Source organism: Mustela nigripes, chromosome 12, assembly GCF_022355385.1.
Source record: "Mustela nigripes isolate SB6536 chromosome 12, MUSNIG.SB6536, whole genome shotgun sequence".
Classification (NCBI taxonomy): domain Eukaryota; kingdom Metazoa; phylum Chordata; class Mammalia; order Carnivora; family Mustelidae; genus Mustela; species Mustela nigripes.
This window is the reverse complement of record NC_081568.1, coordinates 93,207,106-93,225,596: the sequence shown is the minus strand read 5'-3', so window position 1 is coordinate 93,225,596 and position 18,491 is coordinate 93,207,106. Positions and strand designations below refer to the sequence as shown.

At 32.1% G+C, this 18,491-nt stretch overlaps 1 protein-coding gene across 1 annotated transcript in view; it reads left to right on the top strand.

Annotated features, from left to right (window-relative positions):
• ADAMTS6 (ADAM metallopeptidase with thrombospondin type 1 motif 6) overlaps positions 1-18,491 on the top strand; it is a 309,107-nt gene that overhangs the window by 173,002 nt on the left and 117,614 nt on the right. The window contains exons 10-11 of the mRNA XM_059417959.1: positions 8,057-8,203; positions 16,550-16,691. Coding sequence (XP_059273942.1) covers positions 8,057-8,203; positions 16,550-16,691 — 289 coding nt within the window. The remainder of the gene's footprint in view (positions 1-8,056; positions 8,204-16,549; positions 16,692-18,491) is intronic.

The following is an 18,491-nucleotide window of genomic DNA, read 5'->3' as shown; positions in this document are numbered from 1 at the left end:
GGCTCTCTCTTAGAGGAAAAGAAGGACATGATTATGAAGGTGAACACAAGAAGCAAATTTTTCTTCTAAAACATTTTACTTCTTAAATTTAGTAAGGATAATGTGGATGTTTCTTTATATTTATTTTTAAAAATGTTAATACATTTGATTCATAAGTATGTATGATATAATATATCATATCATATATATGTGATGCTGAAATTAAACTCACAGAACAAAATAACAAATAAAAATATCATTAGAAAATATGACAAGAGAGTTAATTAGACTCATTACAAATTCCATTTGTGTTGGATGCATTGCCCAAAGAGTGTCAATACTCAAATAGTGTCAATAAGCCATTAAATTTTTATGTTATTTTTAAATGAAGCTGAGGTTTATCTTGTAGCAGTTTTTTAAGAATGATTTGTGAGACCTCTATTCCTTGATTTTTGTTCAGAATGACTTTTATACTCAGTTTGGTTGAGTCCAAGATTCTTGGTAGTCATTACTCTGTGGCGAGGTGGTGTTAAATGTCACCATGGCGAAATCTGAGGGTAATCTGATTGTTTTACCATTATAGGCAATTTGTTCTTTTGCCCCAGTTGCCCAAAATATATCTTAATTTTGAAGTCCAATAAGGTAACTAAACTGTGGCTCTGTGTGAACTCATTCTGTGTCAGTTTTTCCTAAGACATTAAAGATTTCACTTTTGATTCGATTTTAGACATTTTTTTTTCTCAAAAGTTTTCTTGAATTTTTAATAATCACTTTTATTTCTGTTTTAATATTTTGGCTCTTTTCTGGGGGGGCAACAATGATATATATGTTGGATTTCTTTATTTTAACCCTTTTAAACTTTGTCAGTTTTCATTTTGTCTGCTTTGTCACTCCTGTGAGAAATGCTTTTAGCAGTTGCCTAACTTTATTTCTTGCTACTTCAGCATGGCCTTTTTCCTGTGATAGTTTTATTTCCTCCCCCAAATTATTTCTTCAGATTGTTCATCTTTTCATCCCCTGTGTGGCCTTATCTTCCCTGATTGCTTTATCTCTGCATTAAATTCTTGTTTTTATAAAATGATAACTTCATTAAGTTTGTTTAAATTAATATGTGTCTAGTTTTTATCTTCCCTGTCCCAACATTTTTTTCTGCTAAGTGTCCTTCTGTGTTTTTCTGTTCTGATCATTTATTTATTTATTTAATATGTCTGTAGATATACTTCTTGTTCCTTTTGATTCACATCTTTGAATGGGTTAGAGTTTTCTGGATGAGCTATTTATAGAAGGCTATGATGGGTAGGGGCCAGAGCTATTTTCTTATCAGGAATTTATTAGTAATGTGGAGTAGTGTATGAGATTCAAGTTCTTTTATACTGTATTCCTTTATAAAACTATTAGCAAGAGAGAATCTTTTTTACCTTTCCTTACTGACAGATTACTTCCTGCAAATGTGATTTGTGTGGCTCCAATATACATAAGGCCAGACCCCCCTTCTTCTGACATCTAGAACAAGGGTATATATTCCAACAGTTTGCACCCTTACTCCAGTTGTTCACAAGAAGGTATTGTTCATTTTACCCCCTAGATTGTTGCACATAACTTGGTGAAATATGCTTTGCGTCTTTATGTTAGATCTTCAGTTATTGTTATCCTCTCTCTGTGTATTGCTACATTCATCTTTGATTTTTCTGAATTCAGTCATCCTTCCACACTCATTTTAATGTTGTGGGTTATAGTTTTAGAGGTTTTCTACATTTTATTAAAAGCAGAATTTTTGTTTCTTTTTCTTATTTTCCTTACTGCTTTTAGGTGGGATCTTAGAGAAAAAGGGAGAAAACTTTCCTTAGCAGTGTAAAAATAAGATGTGTTCTTTAAACTTTTGAGATAGGAACAGAAATAATAAGACATGAGAAAGGAAATTTCTGGTCTTTTTCTTATATCTATTCGGAGATTTAGATGAGATCTTTAAAATTCAATATGCCTCCTATGAAGAAAACAAAAGAAAATCCTACTTTGTTTTAATAGAGATTATTGAGAATTTGGGCTTCAGCTTTAAAAAAAATTTTTTTTAAAGATTTTATTTATTTATTTTATAGAAAGTACATAAGCAGAGGGAGCAGGAGAGAGAAATAGGCTCTCCACTGAGCAGGAAGCCCAAGGCAAGACTCAATCCCAGGACCCTGTGATCCTGACCTGAGCCAAAGGCAGATATCCAACTGACTGAGCCTCCCGGGCACCCCAGTTTTTAAAAAACTAATACTAATTTGAAGTAATTTGCTTTCAGAATTACTTAGCTTTGAATAATTGAGTAATGTTATCCTCATCAACTACAATCTTATCTCTCATTGGATTTGAGATTTAATTTTACCCTACTTATAAGCTGGTAAGTTAGCCTACGACTGTCAAATGGATGCTAGCAGAAGACATGAAATTCCTGGGTCAGAGATGAAGGATTTTATTACTTACAGCACAGTAAACAGCATAAGCATCAGCATATTTATTTGATTTCTTTTGACCCCAAATCCTATAGGGGCAACACACTATAGCCTAGATGAATGCTTCATACACAGTGGGTTTGGATCATAACTGAGAAACATTGAGCTTGGGGAGATCACCAATTTTAGAGCAAGTAATAAGTAAACCTGCTTTTTGTATAGGGGGAATGTTGCCTCATTTTTCAAAGTTATCCTGTGAAATGGCCTGGTTAAAGCATAAGGTTTGCAGACTTGAAATACCCAGCAATATGTGAAGAATCACAAGAGGCCCAAGGGAAACTGTTTCCCAATCTGTCAGTCTCTCTCTGTGTCTCTGCCTCTATCTCTCTCTTAATCTCTGTTCATAAAACCCTCCTCAAAAGAAAATATTTACCTTTATGTAATCTGAACTATTTTAATGAACACATAAAACCAACCATGGAGGTGTTGTCTTGTTACCATTGTTCACTCATGGGGGTGTGCCCCATGTCACCAAACTCTTATTCTTGCTCTCATTCTTTTTTAAATTATCATTTGTGAAACTAAAGAGCAGAGAGTTGAGTTTATTTTACATTAATCAACCTATTCCTTTACTGCTTATCTGTCTGGAATTTATCAATGTATCCTTAGTTCTTGGTGCAACATCATTATCAGTCCCACCAAGGGCCCTTCTTACTTAATATATGTGAATAATGAATTTGTTTCTATAATCCCATTTCCCACTCCACTTTCTTTTTTTTTTTTGAATTTAATATGTATATTTGAATCCATATGTGTCCTTGTGAAATAGCACAGATTGTTTGTATATGTATGTATTTATTTTTTAATGAATACAAATTTTCAGTTTAAAATAATTCCAAGTTTACAGAAGAATGGATGTAGAGGTAGGATTACCCATGTGTCCTTTACTCAGATTCAAATATAGTTCATATTTTGCAACATTTGCTTTACATCTCTCTTTCTATATGTGTATACATATTTTTTCTCAACTATTTGACAGCAAGTTGTAGACATGTGCCTTATCCCTAAATATTTCAGTATTTGTGAAAAAATAATGTCTTCTATAGCACAGTATAATTATTAAACTAGAAAATTTAACACTGACATACTACTATCAAATATGCAGTCTGTATTCAAATTTCAGTTGTCCGAGAGGTGTATTTTGTACTCTCCCCTGCAATCTAGTTTCTATTGCATTTAGTTATTTTTATTTAGTCTTTAATCTGAAACAGTTCCTTGGTCTTTCTTTGTTATCTGTTATTTGTTATGTAATTTTTGCTTACATACTGATATAATACTATAGATCTTTTTCTTTCTTAATTTTTTCAGTATTTTTAAGATCCACCCATATTTATATGTAGACATCTATCTTGTTTTGCTGCTTCCAATTTCTGCTTAGTATCCCATAATATACATATGCCATTCCCCAGTGACAGACACCTAGATTATCTTTAACAACTTGCTGTCATAAATAACTCTTTCATGAACATCCTTATATGTGTTCCTTTGTGGTATATTCCTGGGATACATATCCAATAATTGAATTGTTGGGTCATAAAATATCTGCCTATTTAATCTGATGAAGACCTGCTGAATTGCTCTCCAGAACAGCTGACCTAACCATAGTACAACTATTGTGCACTAAGGTCCCAATTTCTCTATACCAGTTTCTTTATACCACTATGTCAATTCTTAGTTCTTGATAACATTCTAATATTTGTCAGTATGGTGGTTTTAAAGTGGACTCTTGTTTATTTTTCTGATCACAAATGATTTTCACTTTTTACCAACTCTTCACTGAGATAGACTTTCCTCAGGAGGGAACCTATCTTTATTTTATTTTATTATATTTAAATTTTTATTTTTTTTTTAATTTCCCACTCCCCATTACTCATTTTGCCCATACCCCTACCTCCCTGGCAACCATCACTTTGTTCTTTGTACTTACAGGTTTGATTCTGCTTTTTGTTTGTCTCTTCATTTGTTTTTTAGATTCCACATATAAGTGAAATCATATGGTTTTTATCTTTCTTAGTCTGACTTCATTTAGCGTAATATCCTCTAGGTCCACCCATGTTGTCACAAGTGACACAATCTTAACATTTTAAATGCAAAGGATAGAATTTCTAGAGCACTATCAATATTAGCATGTAAAAAAATAAAATTTTATATACTTCTTTTAAATATATCAGTTGAATCTAAATGCTACAACAACTTGGTAACTTTCGGTATGCATTTAAAAAATATGTGAACAGGTTCTTGGGGTTTTTTTGAAGATTTATTTATTTATTTGACAGAATGAGAGAGAAAGATCACAAGTAGGCAGAGAGAAAGAGGGAAGCAGGTTCCCTGCTGAGCAGAGAGCCCAATGTGGGGCTTGATCCCAGGACCCTGAGATCATGACCTGAGCTGAAGGCAGAGGCTTAACCTACTAAGCCACCCAGGTGCCCCGGGTTCTTGTTTTATAGTCAAAATTTACATCATTTTTTAACTCTTTTAACTCCATATATCTGCTTGTTCTTTCCCAACCAGAATACTATCCTGATGTACATTTCAGTATTTATTAATATATTTTTAAAATATTTTTATATTTAAAAGTATTTTAATTACATCTTTATCACAAAAATGTATATAAGTTGCAATTAATTCACAGAATTTCCTGTGGTAATAGAAGAAAAAACTTTCTCTGGATTGTACATTCATAACATTACAACCATTGTTAACCAATTATTGATCAGAGAAACATATGCATATTATATATTTTAATAAATAGTAAAATCTAAAAGTAAAATTTTATAGAATTTTATAGAATTTCTATAGTAAATAATTCAAATATAAATTTCTATTTTATAGAAAATATATAGTTATATATTTTCAATTGCTGTATTTGTCCCTCTTTCTAGGATGAGGCAAAATTTCAGCATCAATTTGACTCTTTAAATTTGTTTTTATAGCTTTAAAAGCTGAGAAAATTTGTTCACAGAAATTGATGAAAAGAGTTTACTGTAGAAATATCACTCAGTTCTTTGAACTCCTTTTGAATTATTTGTCAGAACATAACCAATGGTGATCTAGCATCAAAAAAAAATTTTAACAACCTGTCAATTGTTAATTTGTTTATATCCTCTTATAAACTTGATGAAAACAAGAAACTACATGTTAGTCAATCATTAAAATCACTCTTTCTCAACACTGATAAAAATGGTTCTGATTGTCCCTCTTGACACCCATATTTTTAGACCCCAAGGCAATGAACTATTGTAAAATTATAGATGGGCAAAGGATAAGTACTTCTTTTATAGGAGAAATAAAATATAAAAAGGAGAAACTTGGCTTTTTTTTTTTTTTTTTAGAAAAGAATACATAAGGAAGTTGGAGATCTTGAAAATAATTTTCTTTTAATAAGGATATATTTTTTAAAAGATTTTATTTGACAGAGAGAGAGATCACAAGTAGGCAGAGAGGCAGGCAGAGACAGAGGGGGAAGCAGGCTTCCTGCTGAGCAGAGGGCCCGATGTGGGGCTCGATCCCAGGACACCGAGATCATGGCCTGAGCCGAAGGCAGTGGCTTAATCCACTGAGCCACCCAGGCGCCCCTTAATAAGGATATTTTTTAAAAGATTTTATTTATTTATTTGCGAGGGAGAGAGAGAATAAGAGAGAGAGAGAGAGAGAGCACGTTTCACAAGAGGAGAGAGGTCGGCAGGAGGAGCAGACTCCCTGCAGAGCTGGGAGCCTGATGTCTCGATCCCGGGACTCCAGGATCATGACCTGAGCTGAAGGTAGTCGCTTAACCAACTGAGCCACCCAGGTGCCCGACAATAATTTTCTTAAAGCCATCTGTGTCTGCCTATACCTATCTTTAAAAGATTCAGGAATGTGTATAAGGCTGCTGCCAAAAAGAAATAATTTTTTTAAGCTATCATTATTTGAAAAGAATCATAGTAGTATTCACAAGATAATATCAACCTTTGAGAGAAGTATAGAATATTGTTTGTTGAATTATAAATTTACATTATGGAACTTTTTTGTGTAACACTGCAGTTGATTGTTTTGACAGAATTCTATCTACTTCTATAAACTTAAACTCCACCATCGTGCTTCTAGAATATCATTCAAAGAGACTTATCGCAGTGTGTTGATGTCGAACAAGAAGACCAAATACTGGTGTATTTATTTTTTGGTTATTTTGGCAGGTTACTTGATGTTTTAATTTAGGGCTCTGGATATACTCTCTTTGGGATTTCTCTTCCTTTGCTTATGTTCATTCCTCCATGTGAATTACTAGTTTCTTCTCCTTGCCCCACATATGATATGTCTTTATTATGGCTCTTTTATATTATATTTATGGAGATCAGTTCATTCAGCTTTCTAAACATGTCTCAAATCTAATCCCACCTCTCCAGTGCTCTATTCAGACCTACATCATTTCTCACTTGGTAATGATCTTCCATCTGCTTTTCCTGCCTGCATTCTCTTCTCACTCCAATGTCTCCACCATAGAATTACTATGATGACCTGTCTAAAATACAGATCACTTCCATATTCTCCTACTCTGAAACCTTAAGTTGCTCTTGCTCAGAAATCTTCAATGTTTCTGCACTGCCAAAATTAATATTTACTTTTATTTATTGTAATTCTCTGTTCTCAACTACCTTTCCAGTTTTTTCTCTAGCAACTGTTCTCATCTATTTTATATTCTTGTCATACAAATTACTTATTTCCTTGGACGCATATCATGGTATATTTATTAGGATGTTACAATGGATACATAGATTTATTTTTTCACTAATAGTGAGAGCTTTTAGCTATCTGTGGAGAAAGACTAACATTTATTCCATTCACATCCTATTTAATAGAAAAAATTTATGATTTATCATTGATATATGTTTTTATATTACATTGATAATAGCATTAGGCATGGCTTTAAGAAATGGGGGGGGAATGGCAAAGTTTGACTAATGAAGGGAAACTGAAGTAAAGAAAAACTCTATAATCATAATCCTTAAATATATTAAGATTTTTCAAAAGGTGTTTTGAAAACACACATATAATACAAACACAAATTGCATATATCTTGAATTCTCCTTCACTATATTAATAAGAAAAATGATTTTTACATTTGACCTTTAACATAGAACTCAGTGGATTATAACTATCTTTTTATAATTCTCTTTTAGATTCAGCATAGTGAGGTAGCATGAACTCTAGGATGTTAAAAGGCAGGTTCTACTAACACTTACTAACTGTATGATCTTTAATAGGTCATTTGTCTTTGCTAAATCTCAGTTTTTCATACCTATAAAGTGAGAATCAATATATGTTCCCTATCTGTTCAAGGAAAGATCATATCATGTAAGTTAACATTTTTGGAAGTATATGATCAGTTAAAGAGATTTAAAAATAAGTTGTATCAGAGAATTATTCAGTAGTCTCCTTAACTTGAATCCTGTATTTCCTTAGAGGATATTGATAGAAGGTATATGTTGATAAGCTAACAAATGATGAAATAAGGAAATAAGGATATATTGGGGGTCCATTTAAAAATTTTTTTTTCTATTTCTTTCTTTTATGTTTTTTATGTTTCTTCCTTGTTAAAACAGTTTTGGTATGAACCATGATGGAATTGGAAATTCTTGTGGGACGAAAGGTCATGAAGCAGCAAAACTTATGGCAGCTCACATTACTGCAAATACCAATCCTTTTTCCTGGTCTGCCTGCAGTCGAGACTATATCACCAGCTTTCTAGAGTAAGTAATCTCTTGAGAGTGATGATGAATTGCTCCAGAAGTAAGCCATTGGTAGAAGCCCAATATGTAGTGCTTCAAACTGCATAATGAGTAACTTTTATAGGGTGATATTTCAGGCTGTTCCCAAAATACTTTAATATATCGTTGTGGCAAATTTTTTCCTTCATGCTCAAACAGAACTTGGTAGATTAAAGAAACTGGAGCAAGGCAGTAAGTGGGGTTGGTGATGTGAGTGTCAGAAATGTTTAATAAATGAGAAACAATGCCAGAAAGAATTTAGATTTACACAGTTTAATAGAGCATAGGCCAAACTTTAATTCAGTGATTATATATTTCATTTTGTTTTTGAAAAAATTGAGGTCTTTTTTTTTTTAAGGAATGCTAGAGTATCTAACAGTAAAAAACAACACAACAAAAAACAAAATACCCAGTAAATGAAAATGAGAAAATGAAAATTTGTCTTTGAATATTTATTATGTGACTCATCTTTTCTGCAGTTTGAGAACTTCTTTGCTGATCTTTTAATGTATAATCTAAAAGTCTGGTTACTTAAACATGAAATAAATAAATTAGCTGAGGTATAACTATGTTATGAAAGCAGGTATTCTTTCACATCTCACCTGCATAGGACTTTAGGTTTGGACTTTAGAAACTCATAGACTTAGGTCTCACTTTCTAACTGTGTGACCATGAGAATGTTACTTAACCTTTCATAATCTTCATGACCTCACTTGTTAAATGAGTTAGGTAATAATACATACATCTTCGGGTTGTTTTATATGTACATATATATGTGTGTGTGTGTGTATAGTATTGCACATAATTGTACAATTATGTACATAATTTGTATATAACTTGTACATAATGTACATTGTACATAATTTATAAATATATAATATATAAATATATATAAATTATGTACAATGTTGTAATGTATATGAAACATAGTAGACAAACATTAAATGGTAAATATTATTTTAAATAATATAGAGGCTTTAAGCCTTATTGCTCTATCATTACTTCCAACTGTTTTGTGCCATTGTTTTCTTGGGGAGAAGAGAGTAAATACCCTGTGAAAAAGTGAATCATAGAAAAAGCACACATGAACTACAGAGATTCTTTTAAAAAACTGTATTCATAGTTCACATTTATATGACTAGGGCCTAAAACTTTAAAAACTCAGATAAGTTATATAAAGTAATATTATTTATTAAAGTTTTGGTTCATATCTGCTATTAGCTGAAACTTCTGAAAACTTAAAATTATGTTTTTTTTAAAACCTAAAAAATATATTTTAAATTACTTAGCACAATGGTTTCATCAATCAGAGATCAAAAAATAAATGTTTAAATGGCTTTTTTGAATTAATTAATGTAATAATGAAATAGAAGGAATTGGAAATTCATATCAGAGAGTAGTTCCTCAGAATAATTATGCTATAACCTAAAAAATTTTTTAATGTTAGCAATAGGTAATTATAACACTGTACTTGCCTAGTGCCAAAGCTGGGTTGAAGGCTATAAAAATAGACCACAGAAAATTTGACATCTTTCAGTGGTTTTTAACACAAAGCACTAGCATTATCATTTTCCAAGATGTTTTTAATGAGATCATATTACCTAAATTTTAAACATTGTTGAAGATCTTTTTTCCCCAGAAGTCAAGCCAGATCTGGAATTTCTCCTTTGACTTGGCTCATGTTTTTATAATGGAATCTTAGTGTCTATCACCAGAAAGACAAACTGTATAATATGCTGAGTATTCTTGTGCATTTTTGAAGACTTCTCTTCTCATTTTTTTCTTTGTTTTTGTTTTTGTTTTTTCCAAGTACCAATTTTCTTTCTCCCCTATCCTGTTTATTTTGCACAGCCTATTTGCTAGGACCATCTTTGTATATCTAATACAAAGACCAGTTTTGAGGTCTTGCCAGACCCTGCCTTGATAAACTATATTAAGGTTGTTAAAATACTTGGAAAGGGAATCCCTAAATTACTGGTAAAGTATTGTTAAGAAATCACCACATATTTGGTGGGAGATATAAAATTATTACTGGTTGCAATAAAGTGTTCCATTGAATAAAGAGAATTAATTAAAAGAATTAATTAATTAAAAGAATTAATCCCAAAAGCATTATTTAAACCTTATTGCCTCTTTGCATTTTGTATGTAAGCATGATTAGTGTTGACAGGGTTCTAAAGGGCTTATTTGTTCTGTATTTTATAAAAATATTTCCGTTTTACATCCTCATGGGAATGCTCACACAGTTAAAACCATTAGTAAAAGATAGATATGAAAGACAATGGGTAGAGATTTGGGGAAAGTTGGCTTTTTTCCCCTTTTTAATAATAAACTAAACAACTCTGATTATAATCTGACCAAGCAATAAGTTTTTTTTAAAGCACAGGGCCCTTTAAACAGGTCAGTTCACTGGAGCACAAAGACATAATAGTAACTTTCTTGAATTTCTTTGTTCCTTTTTATTAATACAGTTGACTTAATTGCTTTAGCAGCTATGTGTGATATTTTTAAAAATCCAATGATATTTTGATCAGGGATTGAGGTTACATTTATGTTTTATAGTTGGCTCAAAACGACTCATAACATTTTATTTTAGTTTCTCTTCTCAAGAAAAAGAAATCTTGAAAGATGAATTGTTTAGGAACTGCAGCCCAGCCAACAAAATGCATACCTTTCTTTACTTAGTTACTGTAAAGGCTCAAGATGATGGTAGATTCTAACAATGAGCTTTATATGATTTATAGAGATTCACTATTCATTACGTTCAACTGAAAACAATTCCATGGCCTTTAAATGCCAATAGAATAAAGTCTCTTGTGTCTTTCTGAAACACTAGGTGCTATTGATCAATCAGGAGATGGTGTTTACCAACTCCCAATATTTTTTTTCAGATTTCTTAAACTCGGTGATTCAATAAGTGGTTCATGAATCGCCCAGAAGCCGTCCTGATTAAATAATAAAGAACCCATTTCCGTTAAAATGGACGTGTTATGCCAGCTTCTGATGTTTTCGACGACGGCTTTGCAGGTAGTGTCCTTCCTATCTGCCTGCGGGACTTATTTACTTATTTATTTAGAAAATAGAGAAAGATGAACCTGGTATTATGGCTCACACTCATTGATGACTATGGGCTAATTTACCAGGCAGTGGAAGGCAGCCAGAAGTAGTTTAGGCCAGTTTTTCATACATTTTCCACCACTTAGTGGTAGTACAGAGTAATTTCATATAGTTTTCAAAAATTCCAGAGCCTCTGTGAATCAACTCTTGCTCTATTTAAATTAAAGTCTGTTAAATTGTTTGAACTGTCAGAGATCCATAGCAAAATTTCCTACAGCTCCAAATTAAATACAGACTAGCCATTTTCACAGAAAGGATGGAAACTGAATAAAAGAAAGGCAGTATTATGGTAGAAGGTGAACTAGAAAGGAAGAGCTACAAGGAAAGTGATATAAGATGAACAGGATGACTAAGACACATTTCCTCTATAGCAATTACCTTTGAAGGTCAGTATCAATAATCTTGAAATGGAAATCAATTTCATAGATGGGACCCTCTTTTTATATGGAGTCTAAGAAACAGCAGAACCAGTTTCTCCTCCTTCCATTTATCAGGCATGTTTTGGGGACTTCACCCTAACCCATAAAATTCTTCGATTAAGTCATAGCTATATATGGAGAAGAGGGGCATAACCAAGGAAATCATTAGCAGTACAGTGTTTGTTGGAAGCCTCAAATTCAGTTCTGTTCAAGCATCCCAGGCATACAGAGGGCAAGAGAGAAAGATCTGACTTAGTTACTCATTTTAGAGGGTTGTTATTGTTTGTTTTGTGAAGACTGATAAAGCAGTTTACAATAACATAGTACGTAAGATTTGCCATAGATAATACAGTCTAATTTTTGTTTAATTTAGGTATATGAGCACAATTTTGTGGTAAAAAATAGGAGACGGTATTAAATGTTAAATTTTTGTTGTTGTTAAAAGACTTTTAAGATAGAGATAGGGTTATATAGAAAAATTTATTTTTTAGATTGACCCACTGTGTTGCAGGTTGAAGGTCTATACTTTATAGTGTAATTGTTTAAGTAAAATATAAATCTAAAATTGCAATTAGGAGAATGTGCTCATATGTCCTGGAAACAAAGCCAAGGATGCATATTTTACATAGGGATCTGTACATTTTAGCTGAAGATTCAACTCTGCCTTATGATCCCATTTCAAGGCTTTTTTTCAAAGTATGTAAATAAGGTAGATTAGAGGTAGAATTAGAGGTAGAATACTTGAAATTAGAGGTAGAATACATGAAATATGATTTTGCTATCATGCTACAAAGATTTCTGGAAATGTAAATATACTTTGATTTACTAAGAATTTCAGTCTAGGAAAAAAACATGTTCTCAAGCTAATACACATTTTTTCTGTCTTGTCTTGGACGCATAAACAAATGTAGACTCTATTATCATCTTTATTGCTGTAGGTATTAATAAATATTGGGCTTTTAGTAGTGAAATGTATGCTGCTAGGGAAGTAGAGTTCTACTTTTTATGTATATGGTTTTCTCGGGCCAAGTATATTGCTGCTTAATAACAGTAACTTATAATAATATCTCATAGGTGGAAACTAACAGTGCTCTTCATTTAATTTATTAAGGAGTTAGGTTTCCATTTTCTGAGTGGAAAAATTTACATATGACCAAAGCACAGATCATCTATTTTTAAAAGTGACATTTGATGAGAAAATTCAAGAAATTTTACATATAACACCACTACTATTATTATTTTGAAAAGAATAGCATAAATAACACTAGATTTAGCATCATAAGAATTTTATGGTTATCGTAATTAGCTAGAACCCTAGATTTAATAACAATTACTCATATCTCCATTTTATTAAATAGATGCAATTACAAAATATAAGAAAATAACTCATCTAGTATTGTTGAGATAGGAAAAAACATTTTGTACCAGAAGACCTGTACAAAAATGTTCATATTAGCATACTTTGCAATTTTTAGAAATTAGGAATAATACAAGTATTTGTTAATAGAAGAATGGATAAATAAATGTGCCATACTCTTAAATGGAATATTAAAGAACAATATTAATGAACAGGCTACAGCTATGTATATCAACATGGATGTTTCTCACATTCATAATATTAAACCAAAGAATATAGTCACAAAAGAAAACCTACACTATGACTCTTTTTTCCAAAAATAAGCAGATTAATAATTGAAAGATGAATAATTACTTAAAAAAAAGCATGGAAATAATTATATTAAAAGTCAGAATATTAGTTACTTCTGGAAAGAGTGAAGGGTGTGATTAGGGTTGAGCTTTTGGGAATTTTCTAAGAGGACAGAAAAAAAAACCACTTCTAGGGTTAAATATGCATCTCTCAGATCCGTGTCCTCTACCTTCTATACTTATATCTGTGGTATTTCATAATGGCGGTTGATGACTCGAAGGCATAGAAATATCCAGAATTATTATTTTCTAAGAGTTAATTAAAATAATTGTGATCTAGATATTTAATTTACTTGAAAGGATCAGGAAAGCAGCAAATTTTAATAATATTATGCAAAAAATAATTTTGTCATTTAACCTCCAGTTAATTAAAATATGAAAACTCCCCCACTCCCAAATAGTTTAATCCAGGTTTTACTATATATATCCAATATGGTTAGTAGAAGAAAAATATATTGTTCATTTTCTACCCGAAATGTAGGAACAATTTAAATCAATCTTGGAGATATCCCTGCCATTGTTTTCCCAGAGCCGATAATCGGTAAAACATTTGACATGCAAGAATTAGTGGTTTGCACAATACTATAGCCAAACCCATTTCAAAAAGCCTTTGTTGATGCCATATTCCTAAATATGCATTCATCTTAATAAAGATCTATGCTTTTTTATTTCATACAGTGTTTAATTCTGCAAAAATATACAGAAAAGAAGAATAAAGTTTGTCTAGATATTTACTTAGATCATATTAATACAAAGCTATAAATACTTAAAAAAAACTGACAGAAAGTCCACTTTTGGAATAAACTTTATCAGAAGACTTTGTCTACCACATTGCTTGCCTTCTTTATTGTCTGGAGGCCCTTCCAATGGTTGTCAGATTTGGTGTTTTTTACAGAACATGAACCATGATTAGAACATCATTAATATCTGGGAACAAGAACTTTAGATGAAGTAATTATTCTTTCTTCCTTCTGGATTAAGCCAAATTTCAGTATGCTATCAGAAAATGATTTTTTCCCAGAGTAGCTATTCTTAAACTCTTTGGGGGGGGGGGATCCATATGGTTCTTCCTATAAGTTTTAGGTTAATATTCTATATCTACAAGTAATTATGTATAATGATTTTTAGTAGATTTTTAAGCTAATGCTATTTAGGTGAATATATCATATACTTGCTTTGTTATGTTATTGGCAAACATTTCTGCCTATGAGACCCTGTACTTAAATACTTCTGTACTTAAATTTTTCACTTTTATTGATAGTAGTACTTAACACATTTTAAAAAAATTATTTCAGTCCTTCCTAAAGAGTTTTATAATTTTGTTGTAGATGGAGATAAAACTGATATAATAGAATAAAATTATGGGATTAAACTGCTAAATTGGTTTATTTCATGAATATTACATTTTATCAAAATAGTCTGTCTTCTTTCAGTATACTTTTCATATTTGGCCTCTTTATCATTAATCTTAATATAAAATTTTGAATTTACTGGTAGAATTGCGTTTGCCCAAAGTTTGCATATCTATGTAGATTAAAGATACTTTACATAATAAAATAAAAAGAGCTTGCTATTTTAAAATTCATCTGGAAAGACTTTCTCTTACTGAGGTGCATGTCAATTTCTAAAAGTAAAATAAATAGGAAGTAAAAAGCATTCAGTCATGAAAACTAGATAGCTGCGTGAAAAAAGGTGTTTTCTGTTAAATACTTTGAACAGTAACAAGTGAATTGATTAAAATAGCCAATAATAAATGCATCTATATTAGTATCATATTTATTATTCCATCTAAATATTTTTATTGATGAAAAACCATCCAAGAGGGGCGTAAAGGAAAAGAAAGGGTATAGAGAGGACAGTGTTCTGTGCTGTGAGTTTTTGAATCTATCACTTCATGAGTAGTATGGTTCAATTTTTAAAATGTATTAATTTGCTGCTGTGCAAATACACATTTTTATATAGCAAATTAACTTTTACATTTTAAGAAATATGACAAAATAGTAAGTGAATATGAAACTCATTATTATGCATGGCTCTTTCTTACTTATCTATAAATGAAAATTTGTACTGTCCTAAGTAATAGTTGAGGAACTTCTACTTGTGAAATTATTTTCCTTTGGCAAAGTGGATGGAAAATATTTGGGAAAAAAAAACACAAGTGCTGGCACAATTGACAGGAATGTTGGAAAAAATTTTTAAATGTTGGCATAGGAATTCTTTAAAAATTCTAAGTTACTCACATGTGAAATGAAAGTAAAAAAGCATCTGTCCTATTTTGTGCACACTGACTAAAAAAGTGAACAATTATATTTAGCAAAGTATAAAGCTCTTTAAACTAAGGTATTCTGTCTGGCTTTTGGCGATCTTTATGTTATTTGTTCCACTGAATTAAAATATTATGTTTGAGTGCAAGCATACTTTGAAAAGCAGAAATTGCAGAGAGGAGAACATTCTCTTTTCCAACTCTGATGACCCTAGATGAAATATGAAATTTTTGAGAGACTAAACACTTCTAATTTACTTGAGAGAACTTTGGATCTTGGCCTCATCTGTCATTCTGCCCATTTATTATTGAAATATTTCAAGAACCTTTGGACATGTCTTATTACAGCATCTATTGTTCTGCCCAAGTTAGAGGAGTATATAGATTAGGTCTTTAAAGAATTACAACCATAGTGGTGGTTGTTTGGTTTTTTTTTAATTTTCCACATTTTATGTTTTTAATTCTACTACCAGATGTGGTTATATTTTCATGGAAAACAAACAAGAAGCTTAGAATAATATGAAATTCCATTTTGATTCCTTCAGAAATTAGTTTAAATCAGCGTTTTAAGGCCAACATGACAGTTTCAGATTGTTGTCTGAGATCCTTTTATTGAGTCTTGGTGCTGGAAAAAACAACTGGAGCTCTTACTCACATTTCAGTAAAATTATTCTGTTTTGCTATATGACTATTTGTTGGTAGAATGTATTGCTTTTCATGCATCAACTTATTAAAACAAAGAGTTTAACGCATGGTTTCATAAATTGTGATGGAAATAGTCCATAGTGTACCTAATTTCCTTTGGTCCTTTATGTTGAACAGTTCAGGCCGTGGTACTTGCCTTGATAATGAGCCTCCCAAGCGTGACTTTCTTTATCCAGCTGTGGCCCCAGGTCAGGTGTATGATGCTGATGAGCAATGCCGTTTCCAATATGGAGCAACATCCCGCCAATGTAAATATGGGGTAAGAAGTCTTAATTCTTATGTTTAGTCATTTATATGTGTTCTTTCATGACACAAATATTAAGTTAGATTTTTATTGAGTGTAATTTACATCAGATAACATCATTAATTTAAATATGGCCTTTGGCACACCGCTTTTTTTTTCTGATACCAATTTTCTAATATCTATTTCTAAATATTTGAGTAATCTGAAACAAGTTTCAAATGTCTTGTTGAGAGATATAAGTAGAATTTTAATAATTTCTAAATTATTTCTTTTTTAAGTTCTGAGTTTACGATGCCAACTTTAGTTTGTCTTTTGAAATGTTATGGTTTTGAAAACTACCCCTTCTCAGCCTTTTCTGGTTCTCTAATATTGTTTGGGTTTAAGGGAATTTTCACATTGGCTAGGAGCCTTTATTTTAATTTATACTTTTTAGTACTGAGTCATTTCAAGTTGCTTCATTCACTGCCCACATTCTAACACAACAACTGAGTGGGGACAAGATGACATTAACCCAAATAGAAAAACAAGGAAAATTACTGTGGAAAAAAAAGGTAGGTTTCATAACTGACTCTTTGTGTCTGCCTAAAAAAGTAGACAGTGAATGAAACAACTTGAAATGACTCAGTACTAGAAGGTATAAGTTAAAATCAAATAAATAATATTATGTATATAAATAATTAAAAGTTTTATTGAAAAAGATGTCAGTGTTCAGTATAGAGATATGTTCATAATAGGTACACAGTATAAACATGCTGAATGAAAATAGGATTTTTAAATGACAAGCTGTAAGAAAAATTCAGGTTTAAATCAAAAATTTAAAGTTTGGTTTCTGTTTTTATGTAAATAATGTTTAAAATCCCTGTTTAAGGGACACTTGAGTGGCTCAGTTGGTTGGGCCACTGCCTTTGACTCGGGTCATGATCCCTGGGTCTTGAGATGGAGTCCCACTTTGGGCTCCTTGGTCAGCGGGGAGCCTGCTTCTCTCTCTGCCTCTGCCTGCCACTCTGTCTGCTTGTGCTATCTGACAAATAAATAAATAACTAAAAATAAAACAAATCTTTTAAAAAATAAAATCCCTATTTAAAAATAATAACAAAAAATGGAATTCAATCTTAAGGTAGATAATACTAAACAACATACATTGTACAGTATCATTTATTCGTCTTGGATACAGTACAAAGGAAAATGATTTTTTTTAAAGATTTTATTTATTTACTTGACAGAGAGATCCCAAGTAGGCAGAGAGGCAGACAGAGAGAGAGGAGGAAGCAGGCTCTCTGCTGAGCAGAGCCGGATTAGGGGCTCGATCCCAGGACCCTGGGATCATGACCTGAGCCAAAGGCAGAGGCTTTAACCCACTGAGCCACCCAGGCGCCCTAGAAAATGATTTTTTAAAGTATCCCTTGGGTGGTGGCTCCTGAGTGGCTCAGTGGGTTAAGCCTTTGTGTTCAGCTCAGGTCATGACCTCAGGGTCCTGGGATCGAGCCCCACACTGGGCTTTCTGCTCAGCGGGGGGCCTGCTTCCCTTCCTCTCTCTCTGCCTGCCTCTCTGCCTACTTGTGATCTCCCTCTCTCTGTCAAATAAATAAATAAAGTTTTTTTTTTTTTAAAGTATCTCTTGGGTGACAAACATATTATTATTCATGGTAGGCTTTGGCAGCACATTTTGTGCGACAAATTTAAAGATTGTGTGCAACAATCTAAATATCTAAAGCCTTGAATAAAACTTTGGTCTTTCTGGTCCCTCTGTACAGAGTCTGCTGTTATTATTTCTGTATGATTTTGGTTTCTTTTTTTCTTGGGTTGCTTTTTCCT